Source organism: Anopheles coustani, chromosome X (genome assembly GCF_943734705.1).
Source record: "Anopheles coustani chromosome X, idAnoCousDA_361_x.2, whole genome shotgun sequence".
Taxonomy (NCBI): domain Eukaryota; kingdom Metazoa; phylum Arthropoda; class Insecta; order Diptera; family Culicidae; genus Anopheles; species Anopheles coustani.
Genome location: NC_071290.1, coordinates 13084891 through 13106041, shown reverse-complemented (window position 1 = coordinate 13106041; position 21151 = coordinate 13084891). Strand labels below are relative to the sequence as shown.

General features: G+C 47.1%; 2 protein-coding genes across 4 annotated transcripts in view; one reads left to right on the top strand and one right to left on the bottom strand.

Annotated features, from left to right (window-relative positions):
* The window catches only part of LOC131269577 (uncharacterized), a 79233-nt gene that overhangs the window by 44900 nt on the left and 13182 nt on the right, over nt 1-21151 (top strand). The window lies entirely within an intron of this gene.
* On the bottom strand, nt 7734-16821 carry LOC131269574 (chondroitin sulfate synthase 1). 3 transcript variants are annotated; one of them, XM_058272021.1, is made up of 7 exons: nt 16376-16821; nt 11672-12288; nt 11281-11593; nt 11006-11163; nt 10663-10923; nt 8300-9169; nt 7734-8233 (listed from the first exon to the last, which is right to left on the bottom strand). In XM_058272021.1, exons 1-7 carry the CDS (start codon nt 16506-16508, stop codon nt 7946-7948), a joined length of 2640 nt encoding a protein of 879 aa, XP_058128004.1. In that variant the 5' UTR covers nt 16509-16821; the 3' UTR covers nt 7734-7945. The 3 variants fall into 3 exon arrangements, with proteins under 3 accessions (XP_058128004.1, XP_058128002.1, XP_058128003.1); XM_058272019.1 differs by having other exon boundaries at nt 7734-9192; nt 10593-10923; XM_058272020.1 differs by having other exon boundaries at nt 7734-9192; nt 10593-10923; nt 11006-11151.

The following is a 21151-nucleotide window of genomic DNA, read 5'->3' as shown; positions in this document are numbered from 1 at the left end:
TCCAATCAATGCTTTAGATTTAGATTCAAAACCTCTTGGACTTTGATCAATATCCATTACTCCAGCTCATCGTGCATTACGCAATCAACAACTATTTTTCGCCCTGGGAAAACCGAGCCCATCGACTTGTCTCTAAAAGGTTATCTGTGATGTGGTCGTCGAGGAGTATATCTCCCCTCCCATGAGGCCATTACGGGCAATCGTTATTGACCTCCGCAGCGTATCGTACTGGATGGCCGCAGCTGGGGTCATTCGTCTTCGGGAAACACATCAAACTCGGCATGACGCATCGACGGATCCAGCTTGCCAGGGCTCGCCAGAAGCGATAACGACGACGATGATGATGATGATGTCGAGAGTGCCGGCGAACGCAAAAGGCATCGTCGTCGTAGAGGCCGAAAGTCATCAACATTACCCAATTGATTTCTTATGACGTTTTCTTCCGGTGGTGAGGAAGAAATAGGACACAAGGGGTAGTAGTAGTTTGTCCATCTATGTATACGTTGTGTTGATTCCGGTGGCAGCAGAAGCTGAAACGAGATTGATGAATATTTGAAAGGTACCACACACCCTTATAGTCCACGTCCAGCGTGGGTTCTCCTCCTTCCCGGGGACACAGATGGACTCTTTCGGGAATGGACTCTCCCGCCTTCACATTCGTTGCGCAAATTGTTTTGTCGCCCGGTCCCTCGCCCTTCGTTTTCTTCGGCATCGGCATCGGTGGATGTGGTGTGACGCAGGTGTGTCCTCCTCATATTCGTCAATCAAACGCCGAACATCGTTCCGTGCCACCGGACAGCAGCCAGCCGACGCTCAGTGTCAATAAAACTAAAAGCACACGCTTCCACAGGGCACTGATCGTTTGCGCACCGGGGATACAACATGTCCCTTGCATTGCGGGCGAACAACCTATCCATTTCGCTGGTTGCAGGTTTTTTGACGAACGCCTAGGTACGTGTTTCGGGACGTCCAAGACGGTACAACTGGTAACGCAAAGGTCCGGCCGACGGTTTGCGATGATGAGATGATGGTTATGGGCCAGAGTTCGGTGAATATGTTCGGTCGGGTCAAGCAAATGGGCTGCAGATTAATTAACGTTTAACGGTGGCCAAGCATTACTGCCATCATCCGGGGGCGAAAAGTTGTAGACATCCGGGCCAGAGTTTCCGTGTTCCTGCTCCTGCGCCCTTTCTCTCCCTCTTTGCATTGCACCGGCTGGTTTGGTCGTTTCTCGGGACAGAAAGACGAACACACTTCTAACAGGTTCTGCTTCTGCTGGGCCAAAACTTCAACCAGCACTCCACAGCTCTACAATGTAGACGAGAATTAATTTGAATAGTGGTCACATGAGCGGACGATGGGTGTTGTGCGCTTCGACCGCATCCGACTCCTTCCTCCTTGGCCGACATCATAATGGACACTTCTCGCCCCTTTGCTCGTCTCGTGCCAGCAAGCAAGCGGCAAGCACACTCCACTCGGATATTCATCCAACTCTCGACCGGCGGATGGTGTGGGCTTCGGGACGCAAGTGCCGAAAAGCCGTCCACTTGAAACACGTGTAATTATGATTGTTCTTGCTCCGAAAGACGCCCCCGCAAGAAACACTCCTTCCGCCTCGGGGCTCCCCCCGCCGTTTCTTCTTAGTGGTCTCTCCAGATGAAGAATTGCGTGTTTGTAATCGGAATCTGCAAAATAAAAAAAGGAATGATTTGTTTTTTATTTGCCAAAACGGTATATACCTTAAAATCTCCCCCGCCGTTATTGACCAGGAGATCGCGCACTTACACCTTTCGCCACTTCTTGCTTGCCCCGCTTCGCTTCTTCTGATTAAAGGAGATGTGTTTTTTTCACCCGGCAGGACACGGCTGGGGATATATTCGTGCTCAAGTATCGACAAATATTTGCATCGTTCGCTGACGGGGAGGAGGACCCTTTTGGGAACAGAACGCCCGCAGTCACTTTCTTTGCCCATTACACGGTTGTCCTGCTGCCTTTATTTTGTGCAAATAGTGTTTCATCTCTTCTCCTCCTCCTCCTCCACCGCCTTCCTCGTTAGCATCTTAGTGGACGTTTTTCGTGTTTTACAATGTTTTTCAGATTTACGTACACCGTTTTTTTCCGTTTGAGGAGTGATTTTTTCGGTGGCTTCGTGGATTTTTCTTTAACAAATGGACTTCGTCCTTCAGTTTCCTGCCACAGCTTCACCTTCGAAAGATATTTTTTTCTGTTTTGCTTTTCTCCTCTCTCTCCTCCTCCTTTCCTCCCGCCCTCCGGAGTGGTGCTGAGTTGGTGTAATTCACCGGAAGGAAAGGCCGGGAGGATATCGTGTGCGGTGCAAAGTGGTTTGAACCTGCCGCATCATCGAAACTCTCCCCCGCCGATTTGATGGTTTTTTTTTGTTGTTCTTGTTGCTTTGCTTGTTTATTTCGTTGTTGCTTTCCTCCGTCCAGGTTTCGCAGGACAAAAGGGCATCATGGTTGCTGCGTCACCGTGCTCCCTTTTACTCGGCCGGAGTTTTCCCGGACTCTTGACGAAAGGGTGGGTTGTGGGTGGGCTGGGTGAGATGATGGCTTTTTCCTTGAGCGGTGCTAGACAAGACGCTTTGCTCCCGGTACGTCCTTCTGCGAGCAGTCCTGGGACACCTTTCTTTGTTGGGCCTTTTATCGAGATTTTTGTGTGTTGTCCTCTATGCAAAACTGCACAAGAACAAAGAAAAAGTCGCCGGGCGGACCAGAAAAGTCATCGGGATCGGTTTGGATGATGATTGAGTTGCGGGCCGGCTGGTCGGCGGAAACGGAATGGCGAATCCTGTTAATGGAACACCACACTTCCCTGGCCCCGTCGTCACCCACCGACCCGTCTTGGATCGAGAAACAAAACCTCAGAATGCTTGCTCGAGTGGCGTGGTGTGCTCGCAGCAAAAGGATGAATTACAGCATCGAGAGGATGTCCGAAAGGTAGCCTCACGCTTCCTCCCCTCCTACCAGGGGACCCCCCACCGGATGCCAGATGTTGTATTGACAGACGGTCGAAGATGCCGTTTCGATCCAGCGTCGACGCGGAGGGCGCAGAGAAGATTAATTTTCATGAGCAATTTCGTCCTCCAAGCGAGAGCAATCGTCTTCTCACACCCACGGGAAGGGAAAAGCAGCAGGGAAATTGCGGATCGAAAAAGAAAGCCAACCAACAAGGGAGTTCTTGCGCACGCACGTTACCGTAAGGACAATATCGGCAAAACAATCCAGCTTGAAAACGCGGAAGGAATTTGGTTAAACCGAAATTATTAGTAACGGATAGCTGGCAGACGAAACCTTTCCGTCTCCATTCTTCAACGAACCGAAACGAAATCTATGAAGAGTTTTCCTAACAGAACTCACCTCTAGAAGGTATGCTATTTGTAAAACCAAGTTTTGTTAAAGTAATTAATAAGCTTTTGGGAACATTTTTTTTCGGAGACTCTAGCCTCTTTTGGGAATCTACACCGGGCATAGTTCAAATGCCAAGAAATAAAAACCATAGTCGAATGAAAAATACACAACATTTTGTATCGTTACTCCGGTGGGACCGATCCTGAAAATAAGCCCAAGAAATATACCACCTTGAAACCTACTGAGGCAGCGACTGAATTTAATCTGATCTAGCAATTTGGATTTTGTATGTGACACATCGGCTTTGGCAGGAGCGTGCGCAGGATACTAATACTAGCGCACAGGATAGACGAATAGGAGCAAAAGGATAGAAACCTCAAGTTGGCTAAAATTTTCGTCGTGCAGCCAATGTTGCGTGGCCTAGTGGGTAAGGAGTACTCCTCCTACTGCAAGGACCTCTGATCGAATCCCAGCAGTTCCTATTTTATCTAACCCATTATATAATCTTTTTTGTTGATAATTTTTTATTAAATTTGATACTGCCTAAATCTAAAGGCATCGTGAGGATACTTTAAAAACAGTCTTGTGTCGTGGGACTACTAAGGACAACTTCTTACGAACGCCAGTGGAAGACTCACTCTTCTTGGTAATATGGAACATTTCAGTTGTTTGACAAAATTACCAAAAATTAAACAAAACCAACACACGCCTGCCCCAATTGAAAATGCTTTGGGCCGATTTATAATAAAAGTAGACCGTGTTTCACATGTAACTCTCTTCGCAGATAGGCCTAGTCCTAACACGGGATGTTGTACCAAATAAAAAAAAGCAATTATACGAATAAATACCATAAGATGTGCCGCGATCCTTACTGGGTATCGATCCTGAATTGTTTGCGTTAGCAAGGATGAAGAAGTACTATATCCCAGTGAAGCCACGGCACACCTCAATATGTACTAGGAGTTTGGACTTTATATATGACACATCGGCTTGGCTGGAGCGTGCGCAGGATACTAGTACTAGCGCACAGGATCGACGAATAGGAGACGCAAAAGGATAGAAACCTCAAGTTGGCTAAAATTTTCGTCGTGCAGCCAATGTTGCGTGGCCTAGTGGGTAAGGAGTACTCCTCCTACAGCAAGGACCTCTGATCGAATCCCAGCAGTTCCTCGTATTTTAACAAACCATGTGTTTTTTATTTTTTTCGATCATTGCTTATAAAAGAAAATAAATTACATAATTCCACATGCTCCAATGTAAAATTTGAATGGATGATCCAAACAAATTCAAGAAAATAAAAAAAAAAACACATAATACCCTAGCGTAGCAATATGTAATTGTGCGAATTTGTAATTTTAAATAAATCAATAGAGTCATATCGACCGAAGCCGAAAATAGAAGAACAACAGAAGTGGGTAAAACAGCGAATCAACGTAGTGGTAAACATAGACATCATCCATTTGCTGGTTTAACATCGGTTTACGTAAAACCTGGAATTTTTAGTATAAAATCCTTCGCAGTTCTATAAGGACGCAACGTTGGCCGTAGATCGTAAATCGAGCAAAGGTTTGGAAAAACCCGATCTGTTGCAAAAATCACCAGAAAGGAACGAGAAATTGTACAACGATAAAACTTTGCCGTACGGTGTAATAAATCCGCATCAGTTTTCATCCGATCACATAATTTTGGTGTGCTGTCAACGCTGTCACCTGACACGCTTCACATCCTACATCCAGTAAACAAACATCGAATGGGATGTAAACAAACTTCATAGGGCGCGTTGCTCTACGGACGTGTAAAATAAATGGAGGGCAGCCAAATACGGAGGAACTGGTGCCAACGCGCCGATCGTAAAGCGTTGTGACACCGTCAATAGTGCGGACGTCAAAGTGATAACATTCCACATCCCATGGTTTAAGCTGTTGGAGCACCAAACTTCTTTACTCCGTGGTGAGGGTGGACATGCAGTGCCGATCTACTCCGCAGTAATATATATTTAACATAAGTATCAGCAGCGCATTGAAGAACCAAGCGGGGAAAAAGAAAGTGCCCACGTGAGGCATTTTTGCGAATACACACACCTACCAGGAGACCCTTTGGCATGCAAAAAAGTGTGGTGTATGGTTCCGGCGATGCGGGAAATCAGCAAACACCCGCTGCTCCCTTGTGTTACGGAAAACCAACCTCAACAGATTGAAATACTGAAAGTGTATGGGTGCAAGAAAACTGCCAACAAAATCCTGACGGTGGGTGACTGAAAATAACAAGAAGGATGGAGGGGGGGGGGGGGGCGAAAATTAAAACAGGCAAAAGTAAATTCCTCCCCCTAGCGCATAAACAAACGGGGCCAGTGACCGCTTGTGAGATATTGTGCTGGATTGAAAAACGAAAGGGTCACAACCGGCTGGATACGCAGAAGAAAGAAGCTGGCAGTCGAATGTGTATATATAAATACATATATCCTGCAATCAGGATTGCACCCGTCCCGGATCCTTTTTTTCTGTCACACACTTCTCTTCCCGCTTTATCTCGAATAAGCCTTGGGGAGGAGGAGAAATGATCTGGACCCTAGGCCCTTTTCCATCTTGCAGTGTTATGTGCATCTCGAGCCTTCTGATACAAATTCCACCACCTCGAGTTTTCTTTTTCGTCCAAGAAGTCGAACGAGTAATTATTTTTTTAGCTTCAAACCTAAAACCTAAACGAGCGAAAGAAGCGATTGGAGGGAGCGAGAAAAAGGGGGGATAGAACGGAAGGTGTGGAAAGCGGTGAATGTATTTTGCAATATTTGCATAAAATCTTGCGGCTACAGAGTAGAACAAAGAAATTAATGGCAATGGGCCCGCGCCTCACCGGGAGGATTGGGAGATTGTGCAGCAAATTGCAGCAGCAGCAGCAGCAAATCCCCCTTGCGTCCCGTTGCAGGGTCAATGCACTCTCAAGATCCATGGTCCTTTGTAGCGAGCAGCACACACACACACGCATCGAACGCAACACGGTCACACGCATAAAATCAAGTAACCGCCTGGGTGCACTCCTTCTTCGATGCACACACTTTCTGGAAGGTTTCTCATTTCCGATTTCCTATTGGGGCGCGAGGGTGAGAGGCATGAGGTGGCGTGAGATGAATCTTCGCCTTTCCTTTGTTTGCTGGTATCCTTTGCAAACTCCCCTTCCTCCTCTCCACCGATTCCATTTCGACGCAAACAGGTGGGGACGCAACAACATACGCACACGCAAAGTGTTTCTTTTCCTCGTAGGGAAATCTCTTTCATCCTTCTCGTCGCTAGGTTACTGGGTAAATAGGGCAAAGTGCATTTTGCATCGGCTACCGGCTGGAGGGGAGAGGGAAGCAAGAGGAGGCGTTGGTTAAGATGAACCGCATCGAACCTCCCCCCTTGACTTGTCACAGAGCTTTCCCAAACACACGCACTCCAAACAACACAAAGGGCGAGGTTATAAGGTAAGGGTTAGCCCTAGCGGAATCCTGCATTTGCGTAGGGGAATGTACTCTAAAAAAACTACTCCCTAACTTCTCCCCTATATACACACACAAACGCGTACAGGGAAGGATCGAAGGGACATTAAACGAAACGGGAGAAACGAAAACACGAAGAAGAAAAAAACAAATCAAGAACGTCTTGCAAGTGCACCGGGCAAATTTCGTCCCTAGTAACGACGAACGAGATGCACATTTTGTGGGGCGAGTGTTTTACATCACATTCCCTCCTTTTGGACATCACCACCACCAGCAGCAGCAGCAAAGGGTGAAAGGAAATAGAAAAAAAAACGCGGTATGGAAAGTGAAAAGAATTTGCAAAAACCTTGGGGTGACGCATTGAAAATGGAAAAGTGATTCCTCCAGCGGAGTATTCTTGAAAGCACAATGACACACAGAGCAGAGGTCACGGCGAAGTTCATCGGTGCCTTGTGTGTGCGTGTCTCGGAGAGTTTCATCCTCCGTCCTGATGATCCTTAAAAAATCTGATAGACGAAATAAAACCTTTAAGCTTCCTGTGTTTAAGTGTCATCTGCTGTAAGTTAAAAGTCTGATTATTTTCTTTGAACTTGGTTAATAAATTTTTATTAAAACCACAATACCCACCTTCGAACCATCCATGTAATGCAAAATTAGTACCCAGTTATAGGAAAAGAAAAGATGAGAGAACAAACCGACCCAGAACTGAAAACACCACAAGATGAGAGAACCATTCGACCCAAAAAGACAACCACAATATTCCACCAACACATCACAAAAAACAACTGGGAAAAATAACTCACTCCATCGATGGCGCTGGTTCTGCTCGGTTTTACGGAAGGCATCGGCATTCGTCCACACACACGCGAAAACAACATAAGGAACGGTTTAGAAAATTACTAAACATTTATATTTACATACGATAATTCTCCGCGAACTTGGGGCTTGGCTTACCCGAACTCAATAGTAAAAAATCGCTAAGATGGCCACCCTTTCCTGCCTTCTTTCCTGCGACATATGCGCCCCCTACTATTCCTACTGCACAGTCGCGAGTCGCGCACACACTAGTTCAGTATATATATTTTTAATTAGTTATCTGCTATTTGGCACGTTGCTCCTCAACCGCTGCCTTAGCTCGATCGTCAACCGCGGCCGGTCCTCCTGCTCCTCCTCCACCAGCCCGTGGGTTGGTGGTTTGCGAGCGGGCGTACATCAGCAGCGCCGGGCTGTGGCAGAAGCGGTCGTCGAGCGTCCTAAAGCTACCGAGAGTGTTGGCCTTGGTCCCGCGGCACATGTTGTACTGGGCCTCCTCCAGGTTCGTATCACAATGTATGGGATGAAAGATGTGCACCAGCGACGGATCCGGCGCACGGAAGATGGCCAGCTCCTCGGTGGGCGCTAGTAGTGCGGCGGATGGCGGCGCGTCCGACCCCCCGGTGGTGCTGCTGCTGGCCGTGGACGGGCGGTTGTTGTTGCTGGCGGTCAGCGGATCCCAGCGGCCGTCCGCGATCGCGGCCAACCGCTGATTGCCGCGCTGGTTGAGCGCGATCACGCTCTCGAGGAACTTGACGTCTTCGAGGCCCCAGCCGGTGATGTCGGTGCTGAAGCCCTTCAGGTCCGGGTGCAGCAGGTCGGCTTTGTAGATGCCGGCCAGCCCGTACCCGAATTGGCGGAAGTAGCCGCGCTCGTCGCTGATTGCATACGGGGTGGAAAAGTTGCGCGGCTGCTCCGTCGTTGTCGTCGGGGCGCCACCACCAACACCACCATCCACCATCGCTGCCTCCGCTTCCGCCAGGATTGTGTTCGGTGTGCGCGGATCGTACTCGCTGAACACGATCGGCAGGTAGATCTGCCGGTGCCGGATCACATGGTGACGGATACGGTCGAGCGACTGCACGGTGAAGATCATATCGACGTCGATGAAGAACAGTATGTCGTCCGGCTCGCAGTACGACGAGTGGATGGCGCGGTCGAGCGCAACGCCGCGCGAAAAGTTCCCGTGCAGCTGCAGGTAGTTGATGCGATTCGCCGGGTAACGCGCCTTCATGCCGTCCAGCAACTGCACCACTATCGGCGACTCGACCGGCTCGACAAACATCGACACCAGAAGGTCGGTATGTTGATCTTGGCGCAGTGCGACCTCCTCAAAGTTGCGCAGGAAGCGCATGAACGTGTCCGACCGGCCGGACAGCGGGATGACGAACATGATGCGATCCTTTCCGGGCGTCGGCTGGTTCCGATGTGCGCCCGCAAAGCCCGCACTCCCGCCATTCGGTACTCCGAGCGTGTCCGTCAGTCGTTCTAAACCACCGTTGAACAGTGACTTCATCCGATGGGATATCCGATCTGAGAAAGAGAGAAAAAAGGTTGATTAATATTCACTTTGTAATGTGAAGGACGATCTTCTCTATTAAATTTATGTTGAATTAATTTTTCAAACAAGAATGCTTTTGAAATATTATGATCAAAATTTGTTTTTGAATAGAAAAATAGATTATTCATTCGTTTCATTTAGGTTAGCAAGTGTCTCAATTAACACTGGACTAAAACAGAAGGAAAACATATTCCTAACCAATTCAACGAGACAAAATTATCGAAAATTTAAACGAATTTCTCAAACAATAATGCTTTTGAAATTTTTTGTTCGGAATATGTATTCCTGAACAGAAAAAAAAATATTATTCCTTCGCTTGATTTAGGTTAGCATGAGTGTATACACCTTACACTGAACTGAAACAGAAGGAAAAAAAAGTTCCTACGAAGTTCAAAGAGATCGTACAGGTAATGATTTTTATAACGATGAGAAAGTTCCAAAAACGAGCGGGAAATCTTTAGTTCAATGTTACAGTTTAAATTACAGTAAAAATACATTTTCAATACCACTTGTTTAGGATTGTCCACATTATATTATCGAAAAGTTGAACAAATTTCTTAAACAATAAATTCGCTTTTGAAATTTGCTGTTGGGTGAATATATATTCTTGAATAGAAAAATATATTATTCTTTCGTTTCATTTAGGTTAGCAAGAGTGTATGAATTAACACTGGACTGAAACAGAAGGAAAAAACAATTATTCCTAAGTAGTTGAAAGAGATCGGACAAGCAATCATTTTAATAACGATGAAAAAGAAAGTTTCAAAAACGAGCGGGAAACCTTTAGTTCTAGATTAATGTTATAGTTTAAATTAAAGTAAAAAAAAATTTCAATACCACTAGTTTAGGATTGTCCAAAATCAAGTATTATCGAAAAGTTAAACGAATTTCTCAACCAATAAATTCGCACTTTAAATTAGTTGTTCGGAATATGTATTCCTGAATGGACAAATATGTTATTCTTTCGTTTCGTTTAGGTTAAAATGAGTGTATGCAATTAGGACTGGCTTAGAAACAGGTGGACAAAATAGTCAGACTAAAGCAAAGCAATTCAAAGATATTGGACAAATAATAGTTTAAAAAACGTTGAAAGTGAAGGTCCCAAAAAAGAGCTTGGAACGTCCACTTCTAAATCAATATCATTATATAGAACACAGCTAAAATTACTTGACAAATCAAGAAAGTATTAATACTTGTTACATCACCGGATCGCGTTATAATATTATGGTAATGATGTAACAGTAATCTATAGTTTTACACTTTTCGTTAGAGATGTTTTAAATTGATTTGTAATCATTAACAAAGATGGAAAGGGGTTTGCGGCGACGTTCAAACTTGAAACCCCCTTCCTTCTAGGTTTACGGTTGCTTACCAAGTCCGGTGGCATCGATAAATCGTCCGGTCGGGTCGGAGAAGAAGGTACCGGTCTTTTGCTTCTTTACGCCCGCGGTGAGCGCCTGACTAGGTACGACGCCGTCGGTGATCTCGCGCACCTGAATCTCGGTGAACGAGCGCTGAATGTACAGGTGACGGCGCACCGGGACGGTCATCTTCTTGCCGCGGTACTTCTTGTACACGAGCAGCAGGTCCAGTATGAGATCCTGCCCGTACAGGCTGTTGACGCGCATGTACCCGTACAGCAGCTCGCGGAACTCGATCACCCGGCCGCGCTGGCGCGAGTAGTTGTTAATGTGCTCCATAATCTGGGGAGAAAAGGAAAGTGGGGACACGTCTGGTTTTTATATATCCGTCGGGGTGTGCGCCTCCTTCCTATATGCGTCCTACCTCGCGTATGACGTCGTTCAGACCCTCCTTCACCGACGACTCGATGCGGCGCTTCGGGTTCGGGTGCATGCCCGAGTACAGACTCTTGGCGATGAAGTCCCACTCGACCAGCTCGTCCAGTGCGCGCGGTCGATGCCGGTTCAGGTCTGGCGTGGCACCTTGAAAGAGAATAGTCAATAGTCGCTAGATAACCAACCATCCCCGTTGGTGCAGTTTCGTGTGCTTCACTCGAGGGTTGTGTGTGTGTGTAGGTGACTGTGGCTTGCTATACATACCGAGCACGTTGTGATCGCCGAGGTAGTCGCTGCTGCTCTCGTCCTGCGGGAATATCGGCACGCCGGGCGCTAGGTTCTTGTTGATGCGCGGTATCTGCAGCAGAGACGTCATCTGGGCAATGTCGCGGTGCAGAAGCAGCGACTCCTGGCGCAGCTCCTGCGCTCGCAGCCCGAGCATGTACGCGTGCAGCCGATACATGAAGGCGGGCTTCTTCACCGGGTGCAGCGTGATCGCACTGTGCACCTCCTTGCTCTTCAGGTTGCCGGAAAACGCTCGACTGCCGCTCGAATTGTGGTGCAGGATCGATTGCATCTGAGGAAGAGGACGAGTGATTGGAGGGGTGAGAATGCGCTCTGCGCGGGCTCTCGCCCAGTTTCTTTTACCAACTACCTCGTAATTCCAGGTGCACGGTACACCGGCAAACTTCTGCACGCACCGGCCCACCTCGACGTCCTCGTGCGTGCTGTAGAGATTCTTCAGGCAGGTCGGTATGTGCGGCGCGACCCGGCGCAGCGTCTCCCGGCTCATGATGACGCCCGGGCCGCCCATGCAAAAGTTCTCATCGAACTCGAGGGACAGCAGTCCAAACTCCTCGCTGTTGCCCCGTCCCGCCTGCCCGATGAACTGCGGCTTGGAGCTGTCGATCGAGCGGAGAAACTTCTCCAACCGATCCGTCCGGATGTAGACGTCGTCGTCGGCCCGGGCGAACCACTCGAACCGATCGATGTAGTGCTCGTACATGTAGTGCAGCATCATGAAGCTCTTCTTCTGCGGCGGGTAGCGGTCGTCGACGCCCTTGAGCGCGACCAGCGGCAACCCCGGGGCACTCGAGTCCTGCGAGCTGAAGAACGCCATCTTGCCCGGGATCTGCCGGCCCCAGGTATCGTACACGGCCCGGGCGCGCCCCTGCAGGAACTCCTTCGCCGTCATCACGCCGACAAACACGAGCGTGCTCTGGGAGTTGGTGGGCATCTCGGACGGCTGCAATCCGATGATGTCCAGTGCGGCTGGCAAAGGGGCGAGGGGAAGGAAGGAAGGTTAGAAGAAACACACCACCGGTCGGCATATATATTAACGAAAAGAACACTACATCCACACACCACATCCTCACACGACCGCAACAGATACAGAGACGCGAAGAAGACGCACGTCCGGTCAACCTATTAGCTGAACCAACCGTCCCTGTCCTCCTCATTCTCCTCCTTCGCTCCGATCACTATCTCCGATTCCAGCATCGTATTCATCATGAGCTCGGACCATATCTCGTCTCCTCCTCCTCCTTCTCCTCGGCGCGAAACGCGTGTTTGAAAAGTTAAACATCGTGTCACTTACATACCCCGCGGGCGTAGTCAGTTCAGAAACGGGGAGACCCGGCCGCACGACCCTAAATCTGAGACGTCCAACTACCAGGGAGAGTTCTACATTTCTCCACACCTCTTCCCACCCTCGGTCCACCCGAGCGCTAGGGATAGTGTTTGGAGGAGCAATTTTTCCATCAACATCAATTGACGCTCATGAGAGGTTGGACTTTCTTCTCCGGCTGCCACACCAGGGGCCTTCCTATACTGACCCGGCCGCGAGGGAGATTCTCCTCCTTGCGCATACATTGGGGTTCGAGAAATTGGAGCGAACACTACTTACATCCCACCCCACCCTCCTTTCCCCCTTTCGCGCCGGGGGAATATCCCCATGGAGTCTGGGCGGTAATTTTCTTATCAAAGATCTTCTCGCCAACCAAAACCATCTGACGAGACCTCGAGCGCCCGATATATTCCGAAACGGCTACCCTTAACCCTGCTTCTATGCGCACGTATGATGTATGGTTGAAAAATCAATTTGCCAGGTGCGCGATCGGAAAACCAAAAACAACCAATTAAAAGAAAAACGAAAGTACGTGCGTACGTTTCCTGGCGGAAAAGCGATGTAATGAGAGCCCCACGCCATTAATTGGCGTGTGTACGGCTTGCGATTGATAATCGGTAAGGAGGGAGAATGCAGCTTTTCGAAAACATTAGTAGTTCACAACCAGTCGGAAAACTAGAGAAAAGAAAACTACTCCTTTTAAGAGTCCTGCAAATGTCGCAGAGAGCTATCAACAAAGAAGATTGTTCTTAGAGATAGTTTAATGTTGACTGTTGTTAAATCTGGGACTCATTACAAATAAAAACTTTTTTCATAAACATTTCAAAATTAATTTTAACACGTAAGATCGTTATATTAGTTAAAATACGGTAAATCGGATAGTCGGTAGTGAAATATTAAATGATCCATATTAACCAAAGGAGCTACAACATAACTTGAAAGTTAAGCCATCTATTCAAAGGGTAGTTGAACATACATTTATATAAGTTCCATCATTAAAACGCAACCAATAGAAAAGAAATAGAAAGAAAACAGTATCCACTTATATGTGTGTTTGATTCTTAGAACGGAAGAAGGAAACACATTGGTTAGGGTCATATTCCATTGAGGTTAGTTGAATTGTTTTAAAAATATGTGTTCGTAATATTTTAAAATGTGTTCAATTAAACTCTTTAATGAAAAAAACAACCTTGTTGTTAAATACCGTCGTTAAACCGACGATTATTTTCATTGCAAATGCACTAAGGGGTTGTTAAAATAATCAACGGTGTTCGGGTGTAGAGAAGTGTTCCGAGTGCACGGGTGCAATCCTATTCCGCAGCCTATTGATCTGCCGGCGGCCGGAAGACCACCCCGACGTGACTGCAGTTACTACCTCATGTAAGTTTCTCTTTCCCGTACTCGCTGCTAAGCGATGCTAAGAATAGGCCAATATTTACAGCAGAAAGACCTTGCCGGGGGCATAAACAGGCGATGCTAAACTCAATCTAGCAACGAGTCCAATGCAAGCCAAGGCCACCGACGACGCACCCGGGTGGGGATCAGATGTTTTTCCCCACCACAGCACACCCTAGGTACACTCGATAAAACAGTACGGGTCAGGGAGTGAAGCTTGGCGTAAGTCGATTGCAAATTAATACATTTGAAAAGAAAAACAATCCCATCGGATCTCGATCGATGTGCCGGGAACGATTCGGTTCTAGGCCATTGCATAAACACAAGAAACTCGCTTCGACCGTGCACTCCGGTGGGGGCTCGGGAGACACAACATACCCTGTGTCTGTTTGCCTTCAGCCAGAGAGCCGGACGTTGTTGCACGGAAGGTCTCGCGTCGGGTCGTCCGTCCGTCGCCGGACTGTCTGCCCATCCATTATTCGCTACTATTATTAGAGCGCATCCTCGATCGGCGAACAAACGACCCGGTGTGTTGTAGCATCTGGCCGAGGATCTCCATCTTCCACAACAGAGCTCTTCCTACTCCTTCTAAGCACGACCGCATTCTCTTGAAAGCAGACAAGAAACACATGCCACCATGCATCGTTGCATAGCAAACCCACTTTTCCGGGCTTTTGGGTGGTGGATGCACTTCATTCTCCGGCGGCCTGGGAAACAAACACCAAACAATTGAGAAAGCGGCGCGGATTTTCCAAGCACTCAGCGGAACACCACAAAGCGGGAAGAGAGACCGCGGCACGCTGGAAAAGCCAGAGCATTCGAATAAAAGAACTATAAACCCTCGGCTCGGCTGATAGCGCGAAGTCAATGGGGTTGTGTTTAAAAACCCAATCCGAGCGCAATTCAGATCACTTTAATCTTAATCGAACCACAACAATATAAGATTCCGAGCGGAAACGTGGGGATGAATAGATGGATGAAATCGCTGCGCCGCCGTTAAAGAAGTAACTCGGTAAATTAACCCCACGCCATATGATTCACTTTTCCCCGAATATATGGGCCTGGTCGGTCGCGGCCGATTCCGAAATCGTACCAGGAAATCATATGTTTGTTTGTTTCGCTTCCATTTGCAATCACTTGCTCTCACACCAGAAGCCGGGACCAGAAGAGATGAGAGCTGGTTTACACTGTTTCGCAGCTATTTGGCTTGCCAGTGACGCGATACAGCTGCTGCGAACGGAGGAGGAGAGTGGAGGGCGGCACATTAGATCGGTAGCGAGAGATGAATGTTTAACAATAATTAACCATACGAATACACAGCGCAGCATCGGTATCTTTAGGTATCTTCTCGCGGATGGAACATGTATGTCTTCTTTTTCGCTTGTAGAAGACACAATGCGGACCGTTCGTTTGTCGAAACAAATTGTTTTACAATGCTCCTGTTGTGGCATTGCGGACCCAGGTCATAGTTTTATTGGCCTATCTGTAGTTCCTTTCTCGGTAGGTCGAAAAGACCCTTTTTTATTCGTTCTAACTGCAGTTCCCTACAAAAAGCAAGCTGTTTACTTTCGTTAACATGATACACTTAAGGTTTGATAAAAGGATGGTTCATTTTTAATCCAAATAGTTTACCTTCTATTCGTAGTCGAACCTTCAACAACAACAAACTAAATTGAAATAGCAAAAGATATTGGAAATATGTTTTCCAACGGTTAGTCGCATGTCAGTGTTATTTTAAATCTACCCTCCCTTTAACAATTGTGGTGGTATGAATGTTTGCAATCTTATTTTAAAATTAATCGCAATAATTTTATCAGTTGAAAACATAATAAAGGGATGGAATTATTCTGGTTTCATTGGTTAAAAAAGCAGGATATTAATTTCAAAGGATTTCTGAATCAAACGCACGGACAGAAAAATAATAATTTCTGTGAAAACGTTAAAAAATAGCGCTCATAATTGAATATTTTATGGTATCATACCAATACTGAACCTGGCCTTTCGAACCCATATAAAAGAGCTTGGTTTTACTGATGATGATGATGTTTACGCTTTTTTCTACTTCCGAACTGAAAGCAGCAGCAACTAACCATCGAACGAATATGCTTTCCAAAGCATTTTTAACATTCCCAAACCAGCACTAATTTGAAGAATGTGATCACTTTCGCAATTTTGATCATTTGAAGAATAAGCCTGACTAATTGTTGCTTGTTGCTTTGTTGTTGTTTGGTATGGAAAGTGTGTATTACAAAAATACCTGCTGATTGCCTTGGGTATGTGGGAACAGGGGGGTTGTTGTTGTAAATGGTGACGCGGCACTCGGGTGGTGGTACTTACATTTCTGCTTCATGTTCATCGTGTTGCACATGCTGACCATTTCCAACGTTCGATAGGTGCGTAAAAATGCACCCACGCACAGGCCGACGATGATGCCGAACAGTCCGTACAGAATCTTCTTGCGCTGCGACATGTTGCCTGCTGCATGAACCACTGATGACTGGAAACCAACCCTTCCTTGGTCGTCAAGAGAGAGAGTTCGATCTTTGCTTCGCTTCTTCGTTCCACACGCACGGGAAGGAACGGTGTTGTGTATCGGGAATACTGTGTGTTTTTTGTTTAAAATCACTATCTCCTGCCTTGTTGCCTGCTGCTGGTCGCTGCACTTGTTCCGGTTTCGAATTGGAATTCTTATCGTTAAAGTTATGTCTATGGCTGCTCACTTACGCGTCGATGCGATTTTTCCGTTCCTTTTGTATGTTGTTTGATATATTTGCCGCAGTTGCAATTTTCCCCCTCCTCCAACCGAAACCGATGTGTATGTGGCGTTGGCGGGGAGTTTGTGTTGCGAGCTTTGGTAGACTAAATAGTATGAAATGCAGTACGCCGGACCGGTGTGTGATAGCCGTAGCAGCCAGTGGGTCAAATTCACTTGCCACCGTCGCCAATCTGCAGCATCCGGGCCGGAATTCTCCGTCGATTCGTCACCGTGTGTCGCGGCGGGTTTGCTGTTTGGACGCCTTTGTCCTTGTCGTCGTCGCCGTCGTCGTTCGAACCACCGTCGCGCGCCGGTGTAGCAAAACACCCGGGACCGCAAAGCCCAGGCGCCGCACAGCCCTCTCCTCTTCCTCGCTCGCTCTCTGTATCCGCTCGCCCCTTAAAGCACGACGCCCCCGCGTCTCCGGCGGCGTCGCAACCGACACCGTTGGCCGTTACGTTTCTTGCGCAGCCGGCGGTGCTGCTGCTGGTGCGCTCCGGTACTAGTCGTGGCCGCTGCTATAGAAGTCCGCTTGCCACGCTCGACTGATACTTCCATTTGCGGCCACCGTGCGGCGCGGCACTGGGACACACCACCTTCACCTCCACCACCACCACCACCGCGCCACAAACGTCAACCTCCCACGCTTTCGTCCTCTCCTCTTCCCGTCGGCAAAGGGCGGTGCGGGCGCGCGGGGCGGAACTGTAACTTCTACGTTTCTACGGGCGCGTTCTACTCTTCGATTTGCGGTGTCTTCTGTCTTGTCCTTCCTTTCCGACTTCTCAACCGACCGTATTTGTTATTGTAAGCGGATAGTAGCAGCAAACACTAGGTAGTAAACTTCTCCGACGCTGCTGCCAACGATGCAGCTGTGCAATAATCTCCTTCATCTAAACGCCCTTTGCTGGGCCAGCTACTGCTGGAATAAGAGAGAGAAAAGGAAAGAAACAGGTAAGAATCATATCATGGGGTTGGTTGCCAATAAGCTGAAGTTAAAGTAGAAAAGAAAAACAACTAAAATAATAACACCAACTGAACGGCACCGGGAATTGCGGTGTGCACGATTACGCGAAGGCGCCAGCACCGTGTGTCTCTCGCTGGCTTCTTAACAACTGCACCCCCGACCCCCGAGGGTCACCACTAATTGCATCTTACTCGGGCGGCTGCAATCTCGAAATCGAAAGGCTCATTAGAGAAGCGAACCCCGGATGGACGGGCCGTGTTCTCAGGAACCCTATGCGACACCTTCAACCGGAGGGTGGGGGGATGAGTGGGGGAGGCCGCCTCCCTCCAAAAAGATCAAAGTGCAGCAACACGAAGGTTCCGGTCCGTATCGAAAGGCGCCAACCAACGGACCTCCCCTTCCCACCAATTCCGCGTTATCGATCGTGCGCGATTTAGTGTGGCCGGTTATTTTTCTTTCACCCTCTGACGCCACGGGTTTTGCGATAGCGCCACGCACGTACGGGATCCCGGCAAAGTCTTACCAGTTGTTCCATTACATATCCGTACGAGCTGAAGGTGTTATCTAATGTATCGTGGCGAACGAAGAAATAAATAAACCGACGATATTAACATCATCCTAAGGCACGTAACAGAAGCGTCAAAAGGCATCATACCGGCTCATAAACTCGTTTATTGATTTAGAGCCCCCACGATGGATGCTAATTATTTGAAAAAGGGTTTAAATTAGTGACAGGAAACGTCCTGTTACTGCTCGCTAACATAACCTTTGAGATGAGGTTAAACCTTGATCGGCAGGCAATCAAAAGTTTACTGCGTTTTACTCAACTGCGGATATTGTTGACGCAACCTAACAAAGGTAGCGTTTATTTGTAATGGTGCAAAAAAACAAACGCAATCTTTCACTGCACCGAACTAAATTCGACACTTTACAACGTTGCCTTCTGCCTGGGTTAATGTAAACAAGCATCAATTTCATTTCACTACCTCATTTCAGTGATCAACAATGGTGATCAATTTCAAACGATTGCAGCTTGTCAAACGTTAATTTCTCACTCATATGAAACCCAACCTGGCATGTCTTAACGCAAAATAAACAAGTAATTTTAGTAGCGCAACTAAAATGTCACTTTACGTAACCAGGAGTCCACAGTCATTTCAAATGATCGCCAAACGAAATAAACCGCGATGTAAGTTCAATCGTATGATTTGCAACGATAAATTGATAGTTATTTTTTTAATGCAATAATTTCTGCACAGTTTATTTATACGCCTAACAACACAGTTTGACGGTTAAATTCTTTTTGTTGTGAAACATGGCATTCGTCTGCCAGTACCATCATAATTGGAGATATTTTTCCGAGAACTGATACCAGATCGTACACTTTCTTGAGCAACGGTGTATGCGTCTATAGCTCTGCGTGGTATGGTTTCCGGGCGCGATAAATTTTATTCTGCTTTAAACCCTCGCGTCTGGAGCAAAAGGAAGATGGAAGAGGAGTTCGAATAATCACGGTTCGAAGCAAGTGACAAAAACAACACATTAGCACTGAGAAGTGGACGGTGAGTTGGTGAAAATTTGGATGTTTTCCTTGTGCACCACCCTCACGACCCAGTCCCGCGAGGGCTTCTAAGATAAGACCGGGCAGGGAAATGCCAGGGACGAAGTCAGCCTGTTTTGCCAGACGACATCCGGAAGGCCATACGGTCGGTCGCGGTTTGTTCGCGGAAAAAAGCGGGTCCGAGCTTTCGACGTCCTTTATCTCTTACCACACATATGAAAACGCATAGTGCATGTTTTGCCTTCTTTTTTATTTTGATTGGGTTGCTTTTTTTTCGGTGCTGATAACCATCCCGTAGACGACGCCATCCCGATTACGTGGACAAGGGCAAAACTGGAGAGAGAGAGCTTATCGATTATTTGTTTACGTCCCCAAAAATGTATGTGGCCTCCGCATGTTGCGATCAGGTCGGCGCGATAGGAAGGGTAAAAGCCGCCAGATAAGACTGGCCAGAGGCCGATGTAACAGACTGCCTTGCCGTTCTCGACCGTCGGAGAGCACACGCACGATAGACATAACACGCACAACTACCGGGGCGGAGTAAGGTTACCGGTTGCAACACACACACACACGTTAGGAGAAAAAGATATGGCAAGGGCAGAACACAAAAACAAACTACAAGAGAAGAAAACATTCCAAAGAAAAATTGCAGCTCCGATCGCAACTCTCTTCTTGAGTATAAAATCGCAACCTCGAACCGCTTGCCCCGGGTTTTGCTTAGAAAACAAATGTTTTCAAACATGCTGCAAAACCTGCACAATTATAACGAACTGGTTGTTTTGATGCGAGAATAAATACAAAACAGTGCGTAATTAACATAAACCATGAACAAGAATCGAGATAAATTAGAACATAACAAGCTACATACGAGTCTACGAGAAGACAGCATCAGTTCCCTTCTAAGAAAGACAATTGTTTCTATATTTTGAATTCGTGATAACCATCTCCGCAATGCCTAGCGTTTGAGTGATTAACTCCGATCGATCTTTTATAGACCATAAACCAGTTAAGGTAAGAGAATAAATACAAAAAAGAATAATAAACTCAAGTAAACACGAATTCAGATAAATCATTAAGTAAGAGACCAACTCTTATCGATCATTTCTAAATAAAAATTCACTTTCGTTGAGAGCATCAATACAAAACAGTGTTTAAGAAACATAAAGAACGAAGAAAAATTCAGATAAAGCATAAAACAACGCAACGTTTCCTAAAAACATCCTTTCCTACATTTTAAACAACTGCAAATAAATCTGCAGCGAATCTGTTTGTGGCCGAATTCTTTGCGCCTGAAAGCTAAACTCCCTCCCGCCCGTCCTGCGTCAAAGGCCCCCGCGTTCGACCGATGCAGTTGTTGACGCAAAGGAATTGCTCACTTCCGTTACCCGAAATAATATTATCCCCCGGCCGGGACCTGGAATGCGCAGCCACCATCATCATCATCATCGGCGCAGTACTTGAAAACTGGGTCGAAGTGTTTAAAAAAAAAAAAAACGGGCGACGTGAGCAGATTGGATTGATTATGACTGGGACGCGATATGCGTGTGTAATAGCGGGGGGGAAGGGGGCACGCATGTACACACACGAAGGTAGATTAATTTAATGCTAATTGTTGCTATTTCAGCGCACTTAGAGAAGAGAATTTCGCAAGAGATAAAGGGGAGAGTAGTGTTGAGCTATAATTTTTACCAACGAGGCGCAATGCCCGTTGGACATTTTGGCAGTTGGTGACGGGTGGATGGGAGGAAACCACAACAAAGTGAAGCGAGGGAGGGGGGGAAGAGACAGACACGCCACGCCACAGGGTTGTTTATTATTATTGTATGTTCAAAA